The 24,967-nt window shown below is 34.9% G+C and overlaps 1 protein-coding gene and 2 long non-coding RNA genes across 3 annotated transcripts; all 3 read right to left on the reverse strand.

Moving 5' to 3' along the window:
• Positions 1 to 2,498: 2,498 nt before the first annotated feature.
• On the reverse strand, positions 2,499 to 3,107 carry LOC114742484 (uncharacterized). The gene has a single exon (XM_028930736.1). The coding sequence runs from the start codon at positions 3,105 to 3,107 to the stop codon at positions 2,499 to 2,501; it is 609 nt and encodes a 202-aa protein (XP_028786569.1).
• Positions 3,108 to 10,355: 7,248 nt separating this feature from the next.
• On the reverse strand, positions 10,356 to 10,937 carry LOC114742492 (uncharacterized). Its single transcript, XR_003739880.1, has 2 exons — positions 10,901 to 10,937; positions 10,356 to 10,816 (listed from the first exon to the last, which is right to left on the reverse strand). It is a non-coding gene; the product is annotated as an uncharacterized LOC114742492 (long non-coding RNA).
• Positions 10,938 to 11,227: 290 nt separating this feature from the next.
• Positions 11,228 to 12,253, reverse strand: LOC114742493 (uncharacterized). The gene is made up of 3 exons (XR_003739881.1): positions 12,081 to 12,253; positions 11,387 to 11,541; positions 11,228 to 11,274 (listed from the first exon to the last, which is right to left on the reverse strand). It is a non-coding gene; the product is annotated as an uncharacterized LOC114742493 (long non-coding RNA).
• Between the last annotated feature and the right edge of the window lie 12,714 nt (positions 12,254 to 24,967).

The raw sequence follows: 24,967 nt of genomic DNA on the forward strand, positions 1-24,967 counted from the left end.
TTGTTTATTTTCAATCATTCTCTTTCTTTAACAAAGAGGTAAAACAAGAAAGCGTGGTATACATAACCAATGATATAAATCTTCTTAAAATACATGAGCATGTGATTAATCTTATTTCTTCGGCTATATATCTAAGGCCACTCTGTTCTATACATTTTAGTATTAATGGACAGCTTCGAGTGTCATCATCAGCTAGCGTAAGTTTAGCAGCAAAGATGGCAACAGTTTGAGCAGTACCTCAACATATTCAAATCCATTTCATCTTTCTATGCAACTCAACTGTATGTTATTGAAAAGTTGCAAGTGTTATGACTTGTTGGAAATTATAAACATGCGTAACGATGTCTGAAGAGCTACTTTTGAGGAGATTGTACTCAGCTTGAGAAAAGCAGTACATTACTGCAACATCGTGCTATATCCCTTTTTAAATTTGGATTGGATTACTTCTCTTTTATGTGGCATAATTAAAGCTATTTAACTTTTTGTTTGTAAAAAATCCCACTTTATTTAAAGCATGATTGTGACGTTACATTTTGATCAAGAATTTTATTAGAGAGCAGAAAGTTAAATATCTAAAGCAATGGACTAAAAATTTGGTTGCCTAAAATGTTGTATCGTTCTGCAATGAACTTGAATTTTTGGCCCAAAAAAAAAAAAGAAGAAGAGGAAGTTAACTTGATTTTATTAAATTGAAATCCTCTGTTTTCATGTGAAAGCAGCATGGAATTCTAATATCACTGATCACCGTACTTCTATGACATGGGATTTTTTGAAGGCCTTCTTTTGCAAAAGTACGTGCTGAAAAATCTCTCCCTCCAAAATTTTGAGACGGAATTTTCCCTGGTTCGGAGTTAGAATACTTTTCCCGGCTATGAATTTTTTTTGTGTGTGTAAACTTAGAGTCTCCTAACTTTAGGCTTGAGATTATTAGGTTTAAGAGTAATTTCTGTTTGGTCAGGAATATTAATGTTAAAATCCTCCAAACCAATGCTTTTCTCAAAATTCCAATGTGTGTGTGTGTTTTTTTTTCATAGGATGAAATTGCTTACTATCTCAATTAACAGTTTGTTGGTTTTCTAATTATAAATTTATTAGACTGTATGATTTTGTTTTGTTTTTGTTTGAAAATTTCGAACTTTTGTATGGATAAAGTGAAGTAAAAAAACAAGGAAAACCTTTTTCACAATAATCAAATTTCAAAACTATTTAATGCTGAAAGGAAAAATTTGTAAATTTTCAATAATATTAACTTTTTATATAACATTTTTAAAAGGGAAAATTAGGGATAATCCTTATTGAAAATTTAATTGGCAAATGGGACCTAGGATGATTGGTTGTATAAGAAAAGATTATTTGCACAAAAAGGATGATAAGTTGCAAAAAGGGAAGATAGTTTGCACAAAATATTATTTGGATATAAGGAATTAGTTTGCATATAAGGAAGATGACTTGCACATAAGAAAATTTCATTTACACAAAGGGAAATTGAGTTGCACATCGCACAAAAGAAGATCATTTCACATAAAGAAAGATACATTGCATGCAAAGGAAGATAAGTTGTATACAAATCAAGTTAAGTTGCACACAATTATTAGGTTCTATTTGCCAATTAAATTTTTAACGGGGGATTTATCCCCAATTTTCCCTTTTTAAAATTAAGAGTAGCACTTGAGAGAAATTTTTACTCAAACTCAAGATACTCCTCCAACTTTCTCTTGCTTTCCCAGCAGCCAGCTAAAATCACCTTTTAACCCAAAAAAAAAATGGCCCGAATAAATAATTTTTAAATTTGGTCTGCGTGCACAATATTTTCAATAATCAAATTAAAAAAATTAATACGAAGTAATTTCTGTGAAAAAGAATTGATTAGCGAAGAGGCCAGAAGCAAGCAATAATGTTACAATTAATGGGCATATGCCTGGTACCGTATGAAAATGACAAGTGAATCAATGGCTTATAGTTTAGTTGGAGCTGGGCCTATCTCTCCACCGACGCATTTACTCCTCTAGAATGGACTGGAGCCTCCACGTTTCAAGTGCCACACTTCTAGTTGAAACTAGGATTTTCTCCCCGTGCGCTGCACGGATGGTTGCTATGCATGTAAGTTAATCGCAGAGTCATAGAGTTCTCGATGTGGCATAATAATGGCAGCTGTCATATTGATACTACAAAGTTGAAAGGCTGTTCGCGAAATGGATGATTTGGTCACTTGGAAAGAACATTCTGAAAGACCTCCCAAGAAGCCACACCACAAGTAACGTTGGTGGAAGACCCCCCGATAGAGTCTTTCACGTGTGCAACTATTCTTTATGGAGGCTCTTTGTTAAGTATACATTATTCTATTTGATTAATTCAAGACTGACAGAGGAGATGAACTGTGAAGTTCTGTCGAAGGAAGTCCTCATAGTAATAGTGCGAAGACTGTAGTCGGCCTATGACAATGAGAATGAGGTCACTCCAAATGCACATTCTGGAAGACTTCCCTGTAGACAACATTTCTAGTAACGTTCGTGGGAATCCTGGAATGAGCTGCTATCTTGATCGGTGCTGGAGACAGAGTCGGAGCTGAGATACTGAACGGAGTCTCCAGGGAGGAGTGACAGCATGTAATCATTTATCTGGTCGATGACATTGGTCGTGGGGGCCAAAATCGCCCTTTCTGTGAGGTAGTTTGGATGCGTGATGTTCTGGTGGAGTGCCGGATATGTGGATGAGACTATAGAGTGGATAGGGTCAAGGGAGTCTGTGATGAGGAAATCGACCGGGATCTCAATGTCCGTCGTGCCCTCATGGGGTAGTCCAATTATACCATCACCAACGTCAAGCAACCATTTGGAAAATTTACTGATCTTTTTTTGGTCTATTGCGTCTGATGCCGTCTGCAGGCGCATGTTTTTAGTGAGCTGGAACAGCTTGCACGCCGACCAAAGAACGGATGAGTTTATAGCGGCGTCTATAATGTCTGCACGGAATCCCTTCGGTATGACAGGTAATATGTGCCTAAAATCTCCCCCCATGACGACGCACTTGCCGCCAAATGGGAGGTCGCACCTCATTATATCCTTTAACGTTCGATCGACAGCCTCCACACAGTGCCGTTTTATCATTGGCGCCTCATCCCAGATGATTAATTTTGCAGACCACAGTAAGTGAGACACAGGGGAACCGTGGCTAATGTTACATGTGGAGTCTTCATTTATGTCAATGGGGATTGCGAATCTCGAATGAGCAGTCCTTCCTGAGGGCAGTAGAGTCGCTGCTATTCCGCTCGATGCGACGTTGATGACCACATCTCCATTTGCTCGTACTGTCGCGGTTAGGGCATTCCAGAGAAAGGTCTTGCCAGTGCCCCGTAACCGTAGACGAAGTAGAACCCACCAGTCGTCCGGCTGACCGCATTGAGGACCTCGTGGAATATCTTTATTTGCTCATCTGTCAGTGAGGCTACCAACCTTGCGGCATCCGCGGCACAAGCATCTTTGTCATGGCTAAGTTCCTGGAGTAGCAAATTGTTTGTTGTGTCCAAGAATTCGGTGGAGCTTGGTTTTGGCAGCGATGGGTAGTCGTCCAGTGACCTGCCATTCTTTAGGAGCAGCCTCTGAATCTCAATCAGTCCAGCTTCCTCCCTATCTGAGTCGCTGATTGATATTTCTGCAGGTCAAAAAAAGTAAGAGATGTCATTGCCCGGAACGTGTAACATCAACAGATGTCACTAATGGGGGTGACGACGTGGTGTCGGTACAGGGTGTGCATTATATGTCCAGAATGTTGTGTAAGTGAAACATAGTTTAGGTGATGTCTATTCTACCTTGATGCCGTGGGTCGTGCTGTGGTATGTACAGAAGGTCTTCACATATGAGATGCTTTGTTTGCTCCCAGACTAAAATGGGGTTAGACAAGCAATGGCATAAGAGCATGCTGACGAAGAATCTCCTGAGGTATTGACCTGTAGCCCAAAAGGCTGCCTCTTTTACCGCGTCGATGTACTCTTGATCATCCTGAAGCAACCCCAGTGCGTAGCACGCGGCCCTAAATGTTGGCTGGACGACGTTGTCTACTGTCCTGATGTCTCTGTAGCTGAGAGGCCCTCTCATCTTAGTCAGCAGGACTCGGAGGTAGTAAGCCTCACCTTGTGATGGTGATACATGAGCTAATCTGCCAACAGAGAATCCTCTCCGGCGCATCCTCCATTCCCTCTTTTGCTTATTGAAAGTGTAATACTGTGGGAACTCGGTATATGTTAAGGTCCTTGCGAATGAGTCTTCTTTATTCTTGGCGAGCCATCCGAGAAACATTGACTCCTTCACCCGGGGCCTTTCAACCAGTGAAGGCATTTCGTCATTGGCCGTGTAAAAAACAGCCTGCTGATCTGGGAGATGGAAGCTCAACCTCTCGACAGAGGGGTACCTGCGGTGAATGTCAAATGAGAATATTCACCATGCGCCTTCGCAGGCTGAGATGTATCTGCAATTAAGGTAATGTGAGATCTCATCGAAATCACGTTGTGAGCTGCCAGGCTCATCGTTGTGGTAGATCCCTGCGATGACATGGTCATGGCCCTTGCTGATATATTTGAACAAATATTTGATGGCCCTTGATTGGTTTGTCTTCTCGACATTCAAGTGGCCCTGGAAGAGCCGTAACAGTTGAGCGTTGTACGGCACGACATATCTGTTGTCCAACTGAATTCCTTTTTTCATAGTCATTTTGCCATTGTTCGTCCTGCGATATGTGGGGTACCCCTCATTGTCTATTGTTGTGTGTGCCGCATATCTTCTGGGGAAGTATTTTGAGCACTTTCCGTCCTTCATGCAAGGTGATTTCTGATTAGAGCTGCCACAGGGTCCATGGATCATGAAGTTGGTGACAAGCTCGTACAGTGCAGGGTCTGTGTCTTTGTCTGGTATCTCTACTGAGATGATTCTGTCAACGTCCTCAGCTGTCTTGGGTTTGTCACAGGGCTCTATGAATAGAATGATGTGTGCATTTGGCAGCCCCCGCTTTTGGAACTCTATCGTATATATCTCTGAAATTCCGCATATCAATATACAACAGTGGTGTATTTTGAAGTTACAGAAGTAAATGTGATAATTTAACTATAGTTTTTGTATCTGTTAGAGGGTGGGATATTGTGTTAGACGGTCTTTGGAAATGGAGTATGTATGTCCCCCGTACTTTGTGGAGAGGTGATTAAAGGGAGGTTGTATTATTACCTGCTTTGATTGTGCCGAATATTTTTTTCTCCTTAATGCATTTCATCAGTGCTGCAAGTTTGAGGCTGAACATCCTTGTCAAAATGTCGGGTCGATCAGATGGGCTGAGGCTGTGTTTCTGGCAGAATCTTGTTATCTCAGGCCATGCGGGATTGCAAGTGAATGTTAGGAAGATGTCGGGGTATTCCTGCCCATCTGCATATGGCCATTGCATCCCGGTAGTTGTGGATCATGTATCTAGCACCTCCAGTGAAAGAAGAAGGTAGGATGATCCTCTTTCTTGTGTTGGACGGATCTGTTTCGCCTCTTGTCACTGCATCAGCGAGTCCTTTGTATAGGTCAACCCTGAGCTCTCTCTGGTGTCTCCTTATATAGTCAAGCCTCTCATTCTCGACCATTGCAAAGCTGTCTACAATGAATTGCTATAATAACCTCTTTGAGTGTAGTAACACGGAGTCCTTTATATTTCTGTCCATCCGTCTGAAAGTGAGGTACTCTCGTATTGTGAGGTACTTTTTCTTCTTTGTGCTAATAAGAGATGCGTCGTTATGTTCCGTCTTTGGTACGAATCCGTTATTGCCGTAGTGGAAGATGAGGGGATATTGAAGAGGCAAGTAAGACTTGTGTAGTTCATGGACGTGCTTCAAGGAGCCTGCTTTCTTTTCTATGATTATGTCTCTGTTGACATATGATTCATCGAAATCTCCGACTATCAACGTGGCTACCTCCGATGCCATGGGCAGCTCATAATTTTTGCTCCTATCGTTTGATTCTCTGAGGAGCCGTATCCGAACATCGGCGGTGTTGTCTTTGCGAAGGATCTCCGATGCCATACGGTATTTCTTGACCAGGGCGTTATGCTGATCGAGGCAATCTTTAATGTCGAGAGCAATGGCTTCATCAACAGCCGATTTGTCTGGATGGTGCCTGCAATTCAAAGCCAAGTGGTTTATTTTGAGCTGTGTTGTAGAGGGAACATGGTGATGGAGGATATTAGTAGCATGAGGGGGACGCACCTGATCGCTGCCATTCGGTTCCCTATTTCATTGTCCGTGTCGTAAATGTACAGCTGGGAGTACACAGGGGGGCATCCTTCAGGTGGCAATAAGCTTCCCAAGAGATGATAGTTTTGTCCGGACATAGTGAAGGAGTAGGGGCCGCCTCCACGGGAGTTGAGGGAATGGTCAATCTTTTCTCCCATGGAAGTGAAGCAGAACATATTATTGTATGCTCTGATGTTTGCCAAGAAGTTTTTAGATTTCGGATGTCCTTTCTGGAAGAAAAGGTGCCGGAATTGTTCTGGTGGCTTCTGGAGGTAAGGCACCACAACCTTGCCGTGACAGCAACAAATCGAGAAAAGTGGGTATTCAGAAGAAGAGCAACGCTTGAGGCGCTCACCTAGCCAAAGTAAGGCCCGACAAAATTGACACTCGTAGATGGGGTCGCCATCATCTAAGTAGCCTGTGCCCGACACATGAGGCTGGGTGCATTCAGTGGCACTGGTCGTTTGTCTGTCATGATGGGCAACTTCTGTACCAGTACCTGTGTGTAAGGTGGGGTTTCATCGAATTATTTCTCTTGGTTGAATCATTACCATACACTACCTATTGATTGGGGGGCAATACACTACCTTTTGTTTGTGTTGATAAATGATAAAAGAAAACATATATGTTTCATGAAACTTTCTTCCTCCTTGCCAAACACATATGAGAACACGTTCGGTAGGGAAAAGGAGGAACGGTGTAGTTAATAGGCCATAATACCTCTTCTATTGAAAAAATAAGGGGGAAAAATCCCAAAAAACATCATCTGAATTTCAAAATTCTAAATAAAAATTATTACAAAAATATATTGTCATTTGTTTTTCAAGAATAGTCAAATATTTGATTTGGGATGTTGAAATTTAATAGCTATTTTCTGAAATTTTCTCACAAAATACAAGCTCAATTACAACAGCCATTTCATTGAGTTCTCCATCGCGATAGTTAAGGAAATGTAACTATTTCTTCTTTTCTTTTTTTTTCTTTTTTTCAAAAAAGAACTACAATTTCGAAGATGATAATAACCTAGTCTTATCATCCGTTTTATATAAATGGTATTTGCGTCATCTATTTGTTCTTTCAATTTATCATATACGGATATTTTTATTTCTTTTTCATCAACATCAAATATATACGCACAAATTAATTCCATGCAAGGTCTATTTCCCTATATTATTCATTATCGGATCGAACCTGAGGTTTACCCAAGTTGTGGAAAGTGCTCGTTGCTATAAGCCCTTTTTTTTCCTAGAGTGTTTATATGTATATTTCTTTTCAAAATTAATAAATGTTGGAGGCATAGTTGGAACCTGAAATTGGACTTTTGTCGTATTATATAAAATATAAAATTAATTATGCTATAAAATTGAGGTGTGAAACACTTCTGTCCCCTGGATTTCAAGTATCACTATGAAAATAAAGTTGCTATATTTCTACGGAACTAACTTTATCCTAGGCACTATAGGAATTAATGACATGAGACATCTATTCGAGAAGGAGGAAGTACCTGTTATGATATGCTGATCGTGGATGGGATTGACGGTAGCATCTTCATTGGTTGTGTCTTGAAACCGGCTTTTCTTTGATTTGTGCAAGATTGACTCTTGTATATAATGACTTGTATGATCTGTCTTTGAATTATTTCAGTCATTAGCACAAGATATGAATACGGTTACTACTAAAAAAGCATTAAACAATAGGTTTGTTGTATCTTTAGTTTTCACATTTTTATGCAATACCCATAAAGAGAAGTCAACCAAAGTCTACTATATAGCAAAATGCAGAACTGAACCCATCATTCTAGAATCTGTAAGTACTATGTAATCATTCAAGTGTTTTAATATTGCCTTCACCCTGTAATCTAGATATTTCCAGATTTTAAAGTACCATCTTTATTAGCATGTGGAGTCTTACTTCTTATTTGACAAATATAATGTGCATCAAACAATCCAATCTTGTACAATAATCATGCAGGAAAATCGCAGCTATAACAGCAACAACAATCATGTACTTAGGATAATATTTCCTTAATATAATAACACCTATGCATAACTTCATTTTTATCTCATTTAAGCATTTGACTCCTTTCCCGTATGAGAAACCATTTAATGCCATATTCTGGAAAATTTTCCAGATTTTATGTTACAAATTTGGTTGATTAGAACCATTAACGGAAGCAAAATTTATCACCCTTTAATCAAACCACTCAGTTTGTACAGGGTATTTTGTGGCATTTTCTAATGTAAAAAAATTATATAAATAGTAAAACTATGTAGTTTGATAATGACAACGACAATAATTAAGAGATGCAACATAGATTATATTTTCTAAGCTATTACTTTAGTTGTTCGTATGTGTATATACGCAATCTACATCTATATACACATATATATTATATTTTTAAAGGAAACTCCATGAACTATCATTCTACTGTTAAATAGAGTGACGAATCCTTTTGTTGATGAATATAATTTTGCTTTAGCAATGGGGCAGAGAGAAAGCAACTAACATATAGCATCATAACTAAAGGGAAACTTGCCTTGTTCAGAGCTTTGAAGGTCGGGCCTGGATACGGTGTTGTCCATGTGGTTTCTTTCGAATGTGGGAACACTGCAGAGATAATCTAAATGAAGGTAGTGGAGTGTGTAATAAGTAAAAAGTTAATCTGATGCAAAGAGAGGGTAACTGTGTGGACGCAAGATGGTAAAGCCCATGATAGTATGTTAATTGCATTGCATTCCTCAGTGGTGTTATTTGCCTCTCAATTATTGATTGTTAATTGGGTCATTCAATACCTTGTATCAGTTCACTTTGTGCAAAAACAAACGGATGAAGTTGGCTGTTACACTGCAACGGACGAGATGCAAATGGAAGAACTCGCACGAGCAAAGAATTTGATAGCAAAGAATATTGCAAAAATTTAATGAGTATATGGAATAAAATATTAAAATATATGTCCAATAGTTATAAATGCTGTGACTGTTGTTCTTCATGTGAGGTATATGTAAATAATAATACTTTGGACCTTTATTATTCGAATTCCTTAATTCATTTGATTTTAATGCATTCATTCGAATTTGATTTATTACACTAAAATGGTGCCTTGTAATTAAATCGTACCTTGTAACTAATGTTTGTAATACAATGTCTTTAACAACATAAATGTTTGCTTGCAGCAAACAATGTCACTACTGAGAGAGCTGAGAAATCACACTTTATCTTTCTTTTCAATTAGGGAAAAAAGGCATGAAATTAAAGAAGATGCTTAGATTATTTGAGGGAAAAATATACCATATTAACCAATAATTTAACTAAGATCGTTGATATACTCAAATTAGTTCATTGAGTTTTATATTAAGGACTTAAAGAATAAGAATTTTTTCCCTGATCAGATTAGTGAAATATATCTGTTTTTCAATTAAAATAGTTTATTACGCAAATAGAGAGCCACAATTGACAATCTAAAAACAATCCAATAGCTTGTCCTTTTTTCCCTAAATAAGTTATGCATTAATTATTAATTAATTATTGTTAATATATTAAAAATTATATGTTTTGACTTGTTAATTAATGATCAATATTAATGAGTAATAGTAATAGTAACAAATGGTGGAAATTGAATTAGTCTATTGAGTAATATATAAATTAGATAGATATGAACAATATCTAGTTTTGTATATTTAAACATATTATTATTGATTTTGTTATTTTAAAGATTCATTAGTTGGAGCAAAATGCAATCTAGCTTCTCTAAACAAATTTAACAATTAAATCGAATTAGAGTCTTACTAAAACTGTTAAATTAAATTACATAAATATGACTCTTGGAAAAATTAAACATGTAAGTTAGTGTTGGGAATTCATTAAAACTTTACAGGTCTTGGGACAGATGAAATTAGAAAGTAAAAATTATATTAAAATTTAATTATTACTTATCTATAACCTCATCTAATTTCAAACAATAATGCATTCCAAATTAATCAATTTTGATAGTAATAAAATATTCCTAAAACTTAGTGAGCATAAAAAATGTCATATGTAAATATATGCAAAGCAGTTGAAAATGCTGCGAGTTTTGGTATTCACGTGAGCTATATATAAATTATATATAAAAGATGATGAAAGATTTATAGATGAACTTCAAAAGCATCAATACTGAAACATTATTTCAATGATAGGTCTTTTACGTTAAGCAGTAATATGGCTATCAAGTAAAAAAAAAATTGTGCAATCAAATTAAGATCTGATAATGTCACCACTGAGAGGGATGAGAAATCAGTCTTTATCTTCCTTCTCCTTTTTGATGTTCTTCAAGGGCTTCACGTAGCTAGACTTTGTAGTTGCGTTGGCAGACAATCTCGTCTCGTCATCATCAATTGATGAATCAGGCGGATTTTTTTTACGCTTAGATAATGTGTTCGGAGAGCCATGCAATTGAGATCTTAAGAGATCATTATCCACGTCCAGCATGCCACATGACAACAATGTTGTTGGTTGTGATGATGAAGTGTCAACTGTAGCCTTCTCATGAGTGATATTCTCAGATTCATTAGGTTGACTTCCCTACATAATTGTGTGAAGGAGAACTAACATGTTAGATTTTAACATTGAGTACTGAGATATGATGAGGAAGAGTTATTTGAATACCTTGATAGCAGAGTACGCAAAGTTTTCCAGTATCTTTTTATCAGTAGAGAACTGGATAATACCCATACTGCTATTTTGATACCTAATATTGCTTTCTTTTATCTTTAGCTTGACAATCATTTCTTTCCCCATACAATTGCTCAATTCTTTTGGAAAAGAACCTGGGTTTTTGTCCTGAAATGGAACAGGTTGGGAAAGTACAAAGGTTATAACACGAGTGTTGAGTTGAAGAAGTGCAATGTAAGAGTCATACCTTTGCTACCTTTGTCTTCAACTGCTCAGCTGAGAAGCCAATCAAATCACAAGCAAGACGATTGAAAGATATGATTGAACATATGCCCGTTGAATCAAACACCGTGTAATGGAGCTTAAATCTATGAAACAATATGAAATAGTATTTCAGTTACATTTTCATTTTTCATTGGTTAGAACATAAATAGTGTAGACGTTTGCTCATTTTGTAAAGAGATTTACATATAATCTTACTTGGGCTCAATAGTCAACACATCACTCGTACAGCTTTTGCATTTTAGTTTGTCATTTTCATATACAGGTTTGCGATCGCATGAGCACCCATCATAGGTCTAGCCGTAAGCAATCTCAATCTTTTGGATGCAAACCTTGGTTACAACTTCACACGGCTATTTTCAAAGAACGAATGTTGTCAATAAAAATCTTAGGATAACTAAGATAAAAGAAAAACGACATCTGAGAAACAAAGAAGCTAAGATTTAATGATCTTGTGACATGGAGCAAAAAATATACATTATAATTTATGTTTGTTAGCAAAATATATGTAAAATCTTATATGGACCAAACATATACAGAACATATAACAAAATTACCGACATATATATGTAATCAAGGTAGGAAACAAATAAGCAGCACGGACATACATATCAATAAGAAGCATATATAAAAATATATGTAGTATAGCAAAAATCATTCTTTCTTGGTTTGTCAAGAACATAAATAATATTTTGCATTCAAATGTGAGATGTAACGTGAATTTTAGTATTAGGAGTTTATGAAACCCTAAAAAATCTGGAAAAACATGGATTAGATGTGCACAATTATATCTTAATTTTATTAACTATAATGCACATCGAGATAATAATAATTTCGAAATTAATCAATCAATTAATTAACTATTAAATATTGTTAAGAGACATCATGGTACCTTAGTAATTGTGGAGAGTTCAGCCACATGTATTCTTATTGGAAATGTTAACATTGACTCATTGTCTACAACTTGGTAATCTGCACTGGAAAGTTGAGAGAAACGCTGCCTACCTTCAGGTATTTCGTCAAGGGTAGCAACAACAACAATAAAAATGATTAAGATTTTTCAGTCACTGCAAACATCAATAAATATTTATGAATACTAAATATGTATTGGTGGAAAATCTGTTCATGGGGCTTCACCTTTGAAGTAGGTCATGGGCATCTGGAATGTTAGGGTTGAACAAAACTTTAGTTGCTTCAAACACATTGCTAATATGCCCATACGCTAATAATGTGCCAATCAAAGTGTTAGGGTCATGAAATTGATTTTTGTTTAAATGCAAATATGTTTGTTGTACCTTGTTGGTTGTTTAACCTTCCAAATCTGACCACCACAATAATAGGATGCTCCGATCCTTGAGGCTTGCTGTTATATGTGTTTACCGCGCAGTTACCAAACAATACCACCTTTATTGTGCTCTCACTGCAGGAAATATGTTGCAACTTTAGTCAGAATTAGAGAATGACAGTAATAAGAAGATAAAATGATGACAATCAAGGTTGTTACTATTGATTAGAAAGAGTTAGGGTGATTGTTTTGGAAGTTCCAAATTTGTTTTTGAAGTCTTTCAAATCCCCAAGTGCCTGGAGGAAGCCGATGACATCTACACAAAGAATATATGATGTTATAATTTTAATTGTAGTGAAAAATTAGACTTTGAAAAGAGAACTTAAATGAAATGTTTATATATTAACCAATAAATCCTTCATTCTTTGCAGTGTATTCCGCAATATCCTTGATGGGGATGAAGTTGAAAGACTCTTTGGGAATAGGCAAATCCAATTCTTCAAAGTATGTTGTGTTGTGGAACTTAAGCCTCCAAGAATGTGATGTCACTTTGTACTTGTCATCATTGCCGACTATCTGAAAGTTTTCACAGTGGTACACTCTACCCTCTTTAAGATCATTCTTGTATCGCTCAATCAAGCTCTTTTGTGTTGCAAAACCTTCTATTCTTGAACCCTATTCAAATTTTGTGTTGTCATTTAAGAGTGTTATTTATCTTAAATAAATAGTTAATAACAAACGTTAACTCGCCTACTCATCTACAAGGAGCATTCCAATCCCCCAAGGAGCATACGGTGGAGCCTTCTTATAGGAAACCCACTTCCTAAGAACTCGAGCAACAATTGTCCAGGTCTCTTTACTATTATTGATATCTTTTATCATGTCCCGATCGGTGCTTGCCATGCTATGATGATGGTATAATTGGCACCCGCTGACAAAGCTACAACAAATACAAGTTTAATGTAGTAATGCACTAAATAACATAACATATAAATTACACAAAATACATGGTATATACATGGCACAAAATAAATAGACAAGCAAAGTGTCAAAGGCTTAGATTGGGAGATTTCAATAAAGGAGACACATCACAGAATTTTGAATACTTGTCAAATCCTCATTAACCGTTGAATTTACAGTTTTAAGTACTAATAATGTTTGATTTTAGCATAACTATAAGCAGCCCCATGGTTATTTTATTTCAGTTTGCATGGTATCCTAAGGCTTCAATATATCAAATGTACCAAAAGGTGGTTTTTTCCTGGGGGATAAAATTAAAGGCAAATGGACATCAAACTATAAAGAAAAAGTGTCTTAAATTGTTTAGCATCTCACCAATACCATCTTAGGCAAACATTTTATATTTTATCTTTATATTCTAGGCGGCTCTAAAACCTCCTCTTTTTCTTACATTTTTCATGCTATTTAATTCATCATAATTTAGTTAAGGGAGCAAGATTCAAACTAACTTCTCAGCTTCCCAAACATCATCCAAAAAACTAACAAAGCATAAAATCATGGTAGAGTTCCAAGCAATGCCATTTAATCCAGAAAAACCTTCAGCAAGTAACAAAGAATTTTGGTCATCATAATAAAGTTTTGGCATGCTTAACATTATAGTACTTCTTTTAAGTATCAGCAACACTTGTATAACCCATTCATATCCATTAACTAATCGAGAAAATCCTTCAGCAAGTAACAAAGAATTTTGATCATCATAATAAAGTTTTGGCATGCTTAACATTATAGTTCCACTCCATCAGCACTGCCTTAACCATCATTTTGACACTTTGTAGTGTGCATTACTACTTAAAAAAGCACTAAACAGTAGGGATATTGTATCTTTAGCTTCAACTACAAATTTTCATCAGGCCCAAAGCGTCACAAACGCGCACACTCATGCTGTATCTGTTACTTTGTAACATTTCTATGCAATACCCATAAAGAGAAGTAAGCCAACCTCCACTATACAGCGAAATGCAGAACTGAACCCATCATTTTAGAATCTTCAAGTATTATTTAATCATTTTAAATAGTTTTCTAATATTATAATGTACACCAAACAATTCAATCTTCTACAATAATCATCTAGGAAAATCCCAGTTATAACAGCAACAACGATCATGTACCTAGGATAATATTCCCTTAATAAAACACCTATGCATAATCTCATTGTTATCTCATTTAAGCATTTGACTCCTTTCCCGTATAAGAAACCATTTAATGCCATATTCTAGAAAAGTTTCCACATTTTATGTTACACATTTGGCTTATTAGAACCACTAACCGGAGCAAAATTTATCTGCCTTTAATCAAACCACTCAGTCCGTACAGGATATTTTGTTGCATTTTCTAAGATTTATATTAGAAGCTGGCACAAGAAGTGTATTCATATGAATTCAAAATGGACAACAAAAAAATAAAAGGTTATGATAGAACTTCAAGTGAGGAAATGTACCTGATGGTTGAACTTCAAGTTATGGGAACTTCAAGGTTATGATAGATGTAGGGCTGCGAGAATTCAAATATGATGAAATGGATACAATGATTAAGCAGACCAAAGAATTTAAGTTAGCAACACCAAGGAGGGCCTAATTATTAAGTGTTATCTAACGGATATCAGAGAGACGTAACTGATGGAATTCAGCAGCCACACTAATATATTAGTAGTAACGGTGAAAACTGAAATCTCAAATATATTAATTGTTAATTAATTAATAAGTTACCTGTGGAATTAGAAGATGCAATTTTAAATGTGGAATCAGAATATATGTCATCCAAAGCATAAACGAAATCGATTTTGCCGAATGGAATTTCAGAAAATGAAGCAAGAGCATACCAACCAGATCAAAAAGAAAAGAGGAATATTTAATCTAATGATAGATAAAGCAATAACAGGTTCATTTATAAGAAATTTGGTACATTTGATTTGAAGGTCACTTGGAATCCAGATCAAAGCTTAGGCCAAAATTCTTTTGCATTCTTATTAATGCTGAATATATGTCAAAATTTTTGGATGACAAACAAATCAAAAGCTTTTAAGTTTAAATTTGTATCAATATCCTGCACCCACATTAGCATTGGCATGTTGTGTAACTGGCTTTACTGAGATAGTAAGGAGGTAGCAAACACAACTGAGGTTCTGTTATTCCAAAACTCATAGCATCTTAGAGTTGCATAAAATAAAAAAAAGGAAACAAAATCTGTACCTGCTCACCATCTCTAAGAACTGAGAAGAATAGTGACCTCACCTTCCTCGACTGGCTTCGACTCTGAATTCGAAATCCCTTCTCATATCTCATGGCTTATTGTGTGACGATGGTGGCTAGTGAGTTACACGGGGCTAGTGTTGGGAGTGGGCGCTTGCTTGGGGCTTCAGTTGCAGATTTGCGAAGATGATCCCTGCTTCTTCGCTGACTCGCGACCCGCAACTCGCCAATCTCTAAATCTGCGAACTCTCTGTAATCTTCACTGTGTGAAGATCATGGTGGGACTGTGCGCAATGGATTCCAAATATGACGGGGAAAAGGATATTGAAAGGGCCATTGCATGATACACAAATACTACGCAATGTAAAAGTGAGCGTCGCATCGTTGTCTCTTTGCGATTGAGTCATTCCAATGCTCCCTGTTTTTGACTTGCTCCACCTAAAGATATGAAAGCAGAGAGCCATGATGAGATGATGCGTGAGGAGGAAGCTGCGGTAACTGACTCACTGAGGGAATCACATGGGCAGACCAATGCCGGGTTGTCACTGGACCACAGGATATTGACCCGCAAACCCCATAACCCGTTTCCCTCAATCGGATATTACGGGATTTCATATTATATTGACTCGCAAACCCCATAACCCGTTTCCCTCAATCGGGTATTACGGGATTTCATAATCGGGTATTACGGGATTTCATATTATATTGACTCGCAAACCCCATAACCCGTTTCCCTCAATCGGGTATTACGGGATTTCATATTATCGGATATTACGGGATTTCATATTATATTGACTCGCAAACCCCATAACCCGTTTCCCTCAATCGGGTATTACGGGATTTCATAATCGGGTATTACGGGATTTCATATTATATTGACTCGCAAACCCCATAACCCGTTTCCCTCAATCGGGTATTACGGGATTTCATATTATATGTAGATAGATAGATATTGGTAGCTATTAAATAATCTTTAAATGCCATTACCATTTGATCTTTAATATATAATTCAGTTAACTAATTTTAAAAATATTAAATTATTTTAAATTATTTATATTTATTTTTTAAAATTAATTTTTTTTGTTTATAAATTGATAATTTGATATGTAGTCTAATTATACATGTAATTATTTTTAAAAAATCACATAATATATATTATAATTAAGTAATTTAATAATTTTTTTATTTTTCTCGAATTAGTCAATTATATATTTTTTATATTAAGCACCGCAGGAAGCGTATACTCTTTGAATAGTAGTCATTCACACCCAACATTCTCCCACATAAATATTTGACTCACCGCTGCAAAGAGATTACCCACTCTGGTTTTTATTATAAATTTGTAATGTAATTAAATGTTGAGAAAATTAATTTACAGTTCCACATAGTTTTTTCAAGTTTTGAATTAGGTCCTTAAAAAATTTTCTTTTATGTTATCCTTATTGTTTGCTCAATTTTAATGTCGGTCCTTCCGTTATAACGCCGTTGATTTATCTCTCCCCTTCCTCTGTCCAGTCTCATCATCAACGCTGCTGTCTCGCTCACACTTCCGGTGCTCTCTCCCCCTCTTTTACCTTTTTTTTTTTTTTGGGTCTGATTTGTTATCTCGTTGACATTTGAAATTATTCTTGACGGAAGGAGTTCAATAAATATTTCTATTGCGGGGGAGACATTTATCTGACAATTGGTATAATTTTTTAGGTTTATTACGTCAAATGAAATTATTTGACTCAAAATTTGGGTCATGACAACTCAATTGAACCCCCCCCCCCCAAAAAAAGGAGAGAGTAGTTGATGTTATTATTGTTATTGTTAGGAAAAATTAACCTAGCACATGCAAGTGTAGTGAACAAAAAATGAAACCAGATCGATTGGTTTGGACCAGAAACTAATGAACCAAACTAAAGTCTAGTTTGGTTTAGGATTTAAAGCTTAAACCGGGGGACCGGAAGGAACTGGTGATAAACCATGGTGAATATATTTTTGTCGTAAGTGCGTGTGTGAAACTCCCTATTTCCTAGCAACTTCGCTTCTTGATTCTTCAATCAACTTCCAACCCGTTAAAATCGTTGGTTTGAGAACTAATATCCCCAGTAGCTTCACAACTTGACACCTCACTCTTTGTAGGTAGTCTCTTCATTAAGTTGATCTCTCAATGAAAGCATCAAATTTATCAGTTCAGATCCAAAGGAGTAACATATTATTAGTTGGAAATAAAGTCGTTTCAATTTATAAACCCACTTCTCATATAAGTTTCCTTCTCTAAGACTTGTAAAAGACGCCCTTGTTATAAGAAAAAGCCACTTAAAGACAGTGTCCTTTGAAAAGACGTGGCATAATAAGTTCCATATTAAGAAATATCACCAGAAAAGTCTAGTTCATATATTTAAGAAACTTTCCTTTCAAATAATTTTTTTTTTTAAGGTGTGCTTTTTTTGAATTTGTGCTCATAACATCCTCCAGTTACTGCATATAACTGTGGATTAAGAGGTGATGGATATCTCCTAACCAGATCTGATAAGCTTTCAAATTGCCTCCACATACATTATAACTTCACTCATGTACAGATCACCAGGGAAGTTTTTCTTTTCTTTTCTTTTTCCTGAAGTGAAGGAGCCGAGTGAGAAAAGGTGAAATGTATGCTTAAAATAAAACCGTCGACATCGTCAAACCTGTTCCACTGAACTACGTACTGTTTTCTTACACGTTAAGTCCAAGGATTATGACTATCTCTTATTTTTAATATAAAAACTAGATAAATAATCTATAAATATTAAAAAAATTATTTATTTATAATGGATGAATATTTTTTAAAAAATATGTTCGTCAATCATACACATTAAAATGGAAATCATTTAAATATATAATCATCATGAAAACTATTTTAAAAAAATAAATAAATATAAAAAATAAAATATATTAGAGTTTTATACTTAAGATCAAATTGAATCTCTACTTAACTTTTATATTTAGGAAGGATGTAGTATATAATTAATGTATAAGTTCCGTATATTACATGTATATAAATATAACTATTCAGTAAGCATGATTTTCCCATTTATAATGGTGTAACTATGACTTATATATAGATGCAGCCAAAAAAAAAAGGGCTTTGATTTCAACTATATATAATTGATTTCTATATGTTTTATCTTCTCCATAAAATAAGGTTAATCATTTATAAATCCTTATGATTAGTACTAAATTAGAGTGGATTTTATACATTTTTCATGTGACTTAAAATATTTTTTCCAATATGTATTAACAATGGGACCCGTCACGCTTTTTTTATGTTTCAATTTGAATTGAATTTTTTAAGTGGATTTGGTCGTGAATTTTATTATTATCATATACATGTTTTAATCGCAAGATCAATTAATCCATAATCCCAATAGATTGTCACAGTTGGGAATACTAATTATTACACTATTTAAATCTGAACTATCTTTAAAGTTGAAATCTTTTTTTTTAATAAGGTTTTATTAAAAACAAATAATAATTATGGCTTAAAATTTAAATCTTATTTGAATTATGATTGTGCAGTTATATTTTGATTAAGAATATTATTAAGGAGAAGAAATTTGAATAAATAAAGCAACTGAATAAAAATGAGGTTGGCTAAAATCTTGTATCACTCTGCAATGAACTTGAATTTTTGGCAAAAAGAAAACACAAAAGAGGAAGTTAACTTGATTTTATTAAATTGAAATCCTCGATTTTCATGTAAAAGCAGCAGAGTTCTAAGAGTACTGACCCATGTACTTTTATCATGCAGGATAACTTTTTTTTTTTTGGATCATAACTGTACAATGTTAACTAGGAATGAAAAAACACTATAAAACTTAGGAAGATACCACCTAATATCATTAACCAAAACTCTAAATTTCGAAGGCGGAGGAAGATTGCCCTTTAGCAGAAGCGCCACACACTTCTTGTTTAGCACAAAGGTCAATGGATATGCATAGGGACCAACAGTCAATGTCTGAGCTTTTACAAACTGAAGCCTTTTACGAATTTCTTCCGGCATAACCTGTGTACTATTCTTCCTCTTTGGCACCACAATCAATCTGCGAATTATCAAAGTCTGTTGAAAATGCAGTTTAACCAATAGTTGTTTAAATTTTCTACCAAATCCCATTCTTTGACTCAACTACAAATTCAGTACCCATGCAGATAAATCATATGAAGTTGATCAAATCTGAGAACCTCCAGTCTTAAAATTTCTCTTTGTCTTATTATCCCGAATCATATCACATTGACCAGCTAACACACGGACATAATCCAAAACTTCTTGAGGCATAGATGATTTATTTTCATGTAATTTCAGATTCCAAAAGTACCAAATACTACAAAGAAGAAGACAAGTCAATACTTGTACTTGTACAGGGGCATCAGTGAGAATTCGAATAAACCATCTAGGTAGATCAGAGAGATCTTGTTGAGAAGAACAAAGGCTAAGTGAAGAATCAAACCAAATAGCACGAGTCCAAGAGCAATTGAAGAACAAATGTACCATAGTCTCATCTTCCCCAACAAAAATGCATCCTTTATCCACATGCATATTTCTTGCCACCAACAAAGTTTTCATTGGTAAAGCATGTAGAAAAAACTTCCAGCAGAAGAGTTTTACCCGAGGTATAAGGGGTAATTTATTCAAAGCATAATTTACATTTCCCCTCAAAGGAGGATCCAAATGATAGTTTTGAAGACATAACTTGTACCCATCAGCAGCATTATAGACACCCTCAACATTATCATTCCAACAAATAGTATCTCTACCATGACAAATCAATATAGGAAGGGAAGCAATTACATCTCTCACATTTTGAGTGTATAACAAATTCAAAAGAGTCAGGTTCCAAGAACCAATTTGCAGAGTAAGATCCCTCACAGTCATGCAGGATAACTTTGAATACTCTTTCCCTTTGCCCTCTTCAATTTCCTTATCTGTTAAAGAGGGGGAAACAACAAAAAAGTAAAGCACCATGCTATCAATAGAGTGTTTGAATAATAATACCTTCAGTTCTAATTATAAAAGCTAACTGACTAATTTGAAGAGATTAAGAAAATAAGTTAAGTTAGTTATTTGTAATAAATAAGTTTTGTCTTTCTTAAAATATCATTGTTAATCAAGTGTATTGACTAGAACTATCATTGTTAGAAGGACTATCTTGAAAAAAAAATACATAAATACGAAAGACAAAGTAGATTGGAGTCTTTTATTTATGATCAAAATAGAAGTCAAATAAGGTCTTATATTAAGAATCAGAGGTAGTACTAATATACCAATGGGTTGAATTTATCAGAAAAACTAGTCACTCACAACAATGAAATTAATTCTTCCTACTCTTCATTGAATCAGATTGGGAATATACACACACCATCCGCCGGTTGATGAGATAGGGGATACAGATGACAATCATATGCCCTAGAAATTTTCTTGCCAGAAGAGCTTGAGGAAGGTTTCAGAATGATATGGATGACAAAAATGAAATCACATTTATGCGTGGTAACCAAAGCCCTCCACATATATATTAATGCTAAAAGTCTTGTCGCATGCCCAAGAGAAAGAAGGATCAATGTGTTTATCCAACATTTTGTAGTATTTTTTTAGATATATTCAATATCTTAAAGTATTTTGTGATGTAATTTTTTTTCTTAAAGTATTTTCTAAGTTAATTTTTGGATAGAGTAGCATCCAGCACTATGATATTATTTTTCAAATACAACCAATACCCTAATCTTACTTCAATTTTATTTTCGTGGTACATTAAGCACTCCTTAAAAAGTTATTTTCTAATTACATTCATCATCCTCGTGCATCTTATTTATAGTTTAGAATATTAGATGTGCTATAAATAACATTAAAGTGCTAAAAGTACCCCAAAAAAATTAAGATTAAGATTCTAGATGCACTTAAGAAATACAGGGTACTAAATGCTCCTTTAGTTTTTTATCACCTTTTTTCTTTTTCATATTTCAGTACTTCTTTTCGTACTTTCAGTTCTCATCCATAATCCTCAATACTTTTAAGGAAAAATGACAAAAAAATTATTCTTAAATTTCAAAATTTTCAAATGATCACCTAAACAAGCAAAATTCCATTTTAGGTATAGGTGATCAAATTAGGATTTGTAAGAAATAACCATATTACTCTTTATTTTTTTTAAAAAGAAAAAACCAAGCATCTGGTCAACCAATCACCAGAGCTCCAATACTGGTGGTGACCACTGAAGTTCAAGTCGTTGCTACCAAAGCTCCAGCTATTAGCATCTATTTTTAAATTTTTTTTAAATCTAGTAATGCGATTTAAAAATTTTTAACGCTATTAACAAGTTTGGTATCAAATTAATAATAGGTTTTTCAGAAATTTTAAAAAGTGATATTTTTACAACTTTAGTAATGTAGTTAACAAGTTCTGTATCACTATTAACAAATTCAGTATAGCACTTAACAAGAAGTTTTTCAATAAATTCAAAAAGTGGTATTTTTATAATTTTAATAATATGGTTAGCATGTTATGTAACATTATGATAATTGTTAATATCATCACATGACTTATTAACCTGATTACTGAAGTAATTTTTTGAATTTCTTAGAAAACTAGTTAAATGCTCACTACTACAATGAAGACTTTTTACTTCTGTTTTGGATGACTTTTTACGTCTGTTTTGCAGGGGACATGAAAAGAAGGGACATAAAAAGTACCCCCTTTTACTTCTGTTTGGAATGGATGAGAATTAACATCTGTTCCCAAAAACAGACGTGAATTCACGTCTGTTTTTGCGAAACAGACGTTAATTCACGTCTGTTTTTCTCTAAACAAACGTGAATGTACTCTGTTTTTTTTAAAAAAGATTCAGTTCGTATATACTGCTTCTCCTACAGCCACAATAGCCATAAATAGCCACTTTCCAGCAAGTTGAAATAGTATGAACCAGTCAATATTTTCAGCCAAGACATATCAACATCATAACTTCATCTATATAGACACATTAATTAACTAACTAGTCAAAAAAGAAGAACAAATTACAAAAGTCAATATTGATCCTATTGTCTTTAAACATAAACTTGCTCAATCCCTAGACCACAATTCTTGAAGCAGTTGCTGTGCCAAAAGGTCTCATTTGCATGTGATTGCACAAAGAACTCTACCCCTACATCACGAATCATATCGCTCATTCTATCATTTACATCATCCATATCTTCCTCTTCTTCGAGTATTGAACTTGTTCCTACTTCACCATGCCATATCCATTTTGTATATCGAAGATTTATACTATCACAAAGCAGGTGATCTCTAATATCATCAACACTTAGTCGCCTCTCATTTAAACACTTGACACAGGGACAAAAATACATTCTGTTATTGCTACGAGCATTCTGTTTAGCAAATTCAATAAATCGTTCTACTCCGTTCTCATATTCATCACTTGTTCTCAAAGCATTCATCCAACTATGATCCATTCTGTTACTACCTAAGGAATTATAAACAATTTAATTCCATTCAGCACTGTCCTAATAAACATTAACCAAATTCAAAACTAATCAATTGAATCCGATTCATTCCAATTACAACATAAATCATGCCAATTCCAAGCAAATGATTTCAAACTTCAAATCTATTACCCAATCAATGTAAACAAATTTTAACTTATCTAAATGCAATTTTTCATTAATCATTTAATGTATACCCAATCCTTAATCTAAATTCAACACATATAGCAAACTATCTAATGCAATCCCTCTTAGGCATTTTAACAAACACCTTGTATGCATTATTTTTCTAACAAGATTAACAAGGCTTGAAATCATTAAAATTTCTACCCAATCAATATATACAAATTTAAAACTATCTAAACACAATTCTTCAGTAAAAATTTAAACAGCAACCTCAAAAACCATTCAAAACTCCTCAAGCTACTCAAACCCACCGTACAACACACTAAACCCACAATGCAACGGTTGAATGAACTTACCTTCACCGTTCTGGCGTGCCTTCGAATCAACGACCTACAGAGAGGACGACGACGGTGAGCTGCTGTGCGTGTGAGCTTCACGGCTTCAACGGCGAGCTGCTACGGCTACTGCAGAATGCGCGACGCAATGGAGGGAGTCTGGCTACGGCCTTGAAGATCTGAAACCAAGGGGAGAGACCGAAACAAGTTGAAATAGCTCACGGCTACTTCACGGACAAGAGGAAAATGAGAGGGAGAGACCGATCGAAACTGAAAGTTGGGTGCGAGATAGCTGCGAGCTGGAGTTCTTCGATCGCGCGCGGTACATGCAGATCTGATAGATAACTGATGCGAGCTGCGCGCGGTAATGAATTAACGTCTGTTTTGTTTAAAACAGACATGAAGTCTCTTCTGTTTTGCAAAACAAACATAAACGAGGGAGGTAAATAACACATTTTGTTGTAGTGGCTATATCGAATTTTTAATAGCATTACAAAACTTGTTAACCCCTTTACTGAAATAGTAAAAATGTCACTCTTTGAACTCGTTAATAGTCTTAAAGAACTTGTTAATCACATTACTAGAGTTGAAAAAAATTTCGAAAAAATAGCTGCCAATAGTTAGAGCTTTGGTGGCCCACCTAAGCTTTGACGGTCACCACCGGCACCAGAACTCCAATGACTAGTCGGGCAGGTGTTTGCTTTTTTTAAGGGAAAAAATTAAAAAGCAGCATAATCATTTCAACAAATTTGCAAATCCCAATTTGATTACCTATACTTAAACTAAAATTTTGCTGATTTAAGTGGCTATTTAAGAATTTCATTATTCAACTATTATTTTTCTGTCTTTTTTCCTACTTTTAATAATCAGTTTTGCAATTCTTTTTAGTAGTCATCTTAAATATTTTTTGCATTTATCTTTCATGTTTTCACCCACAATGTTCAATTATTTCCAAAATTTTCAAAATTTAAATCATGGAATATAAATACCTTTATTTAACTGATTTTTTGAGTATGAACAGTGAAGTTAAAATTGCTCCTAAAACATAGTTTAAGGACCAAATTGAGCCACAAAATACCTTAAAATGTTAAATATACATAAAAATATATTTTAATACGTTGAAGAATTAGAAAATAGTTTTATAATATTGGACGCATATAGACAAATACATGGTGATGATCAACCATTACCCAGTAAACGACAAAACCCAAGGAAATAGGCCATCTCGTGCTTTCGTTTCATGGCCTAATAAAGAGTTGTTTGGATAACCAAAATCACTTTTTAGAATATTTTTTTATAAATTGAAATAAATTTTTTTACATATTTA

This window comes from Neltuma alba, unplaced genomic scaffold (assembly GCF_004799145.2).
Source record: "Neltuma alba isolate B1F8T4 unplaced genomic scaffold, ASM479914v2 tig00003788_pilon, whole genome shotgun sequence".
Classification (NCBI taxonomy): domain Eukaryota; kingdom Viridiplantae; phylum Streptophyta; class Magnoliopsida; order Fabales; family Fabaceae; genus Neltuma; species Neltuma alba.

Excerpts from the sequence above, each read along its gene's own strand:
- LOC114742484 (XM_028930736.1), bottom strand. The coding sequence starts at position 3,107 with ATGATAAAACGGCACTGTGTGGAGGCTGTCGATCGAACGTTAAAGGAT.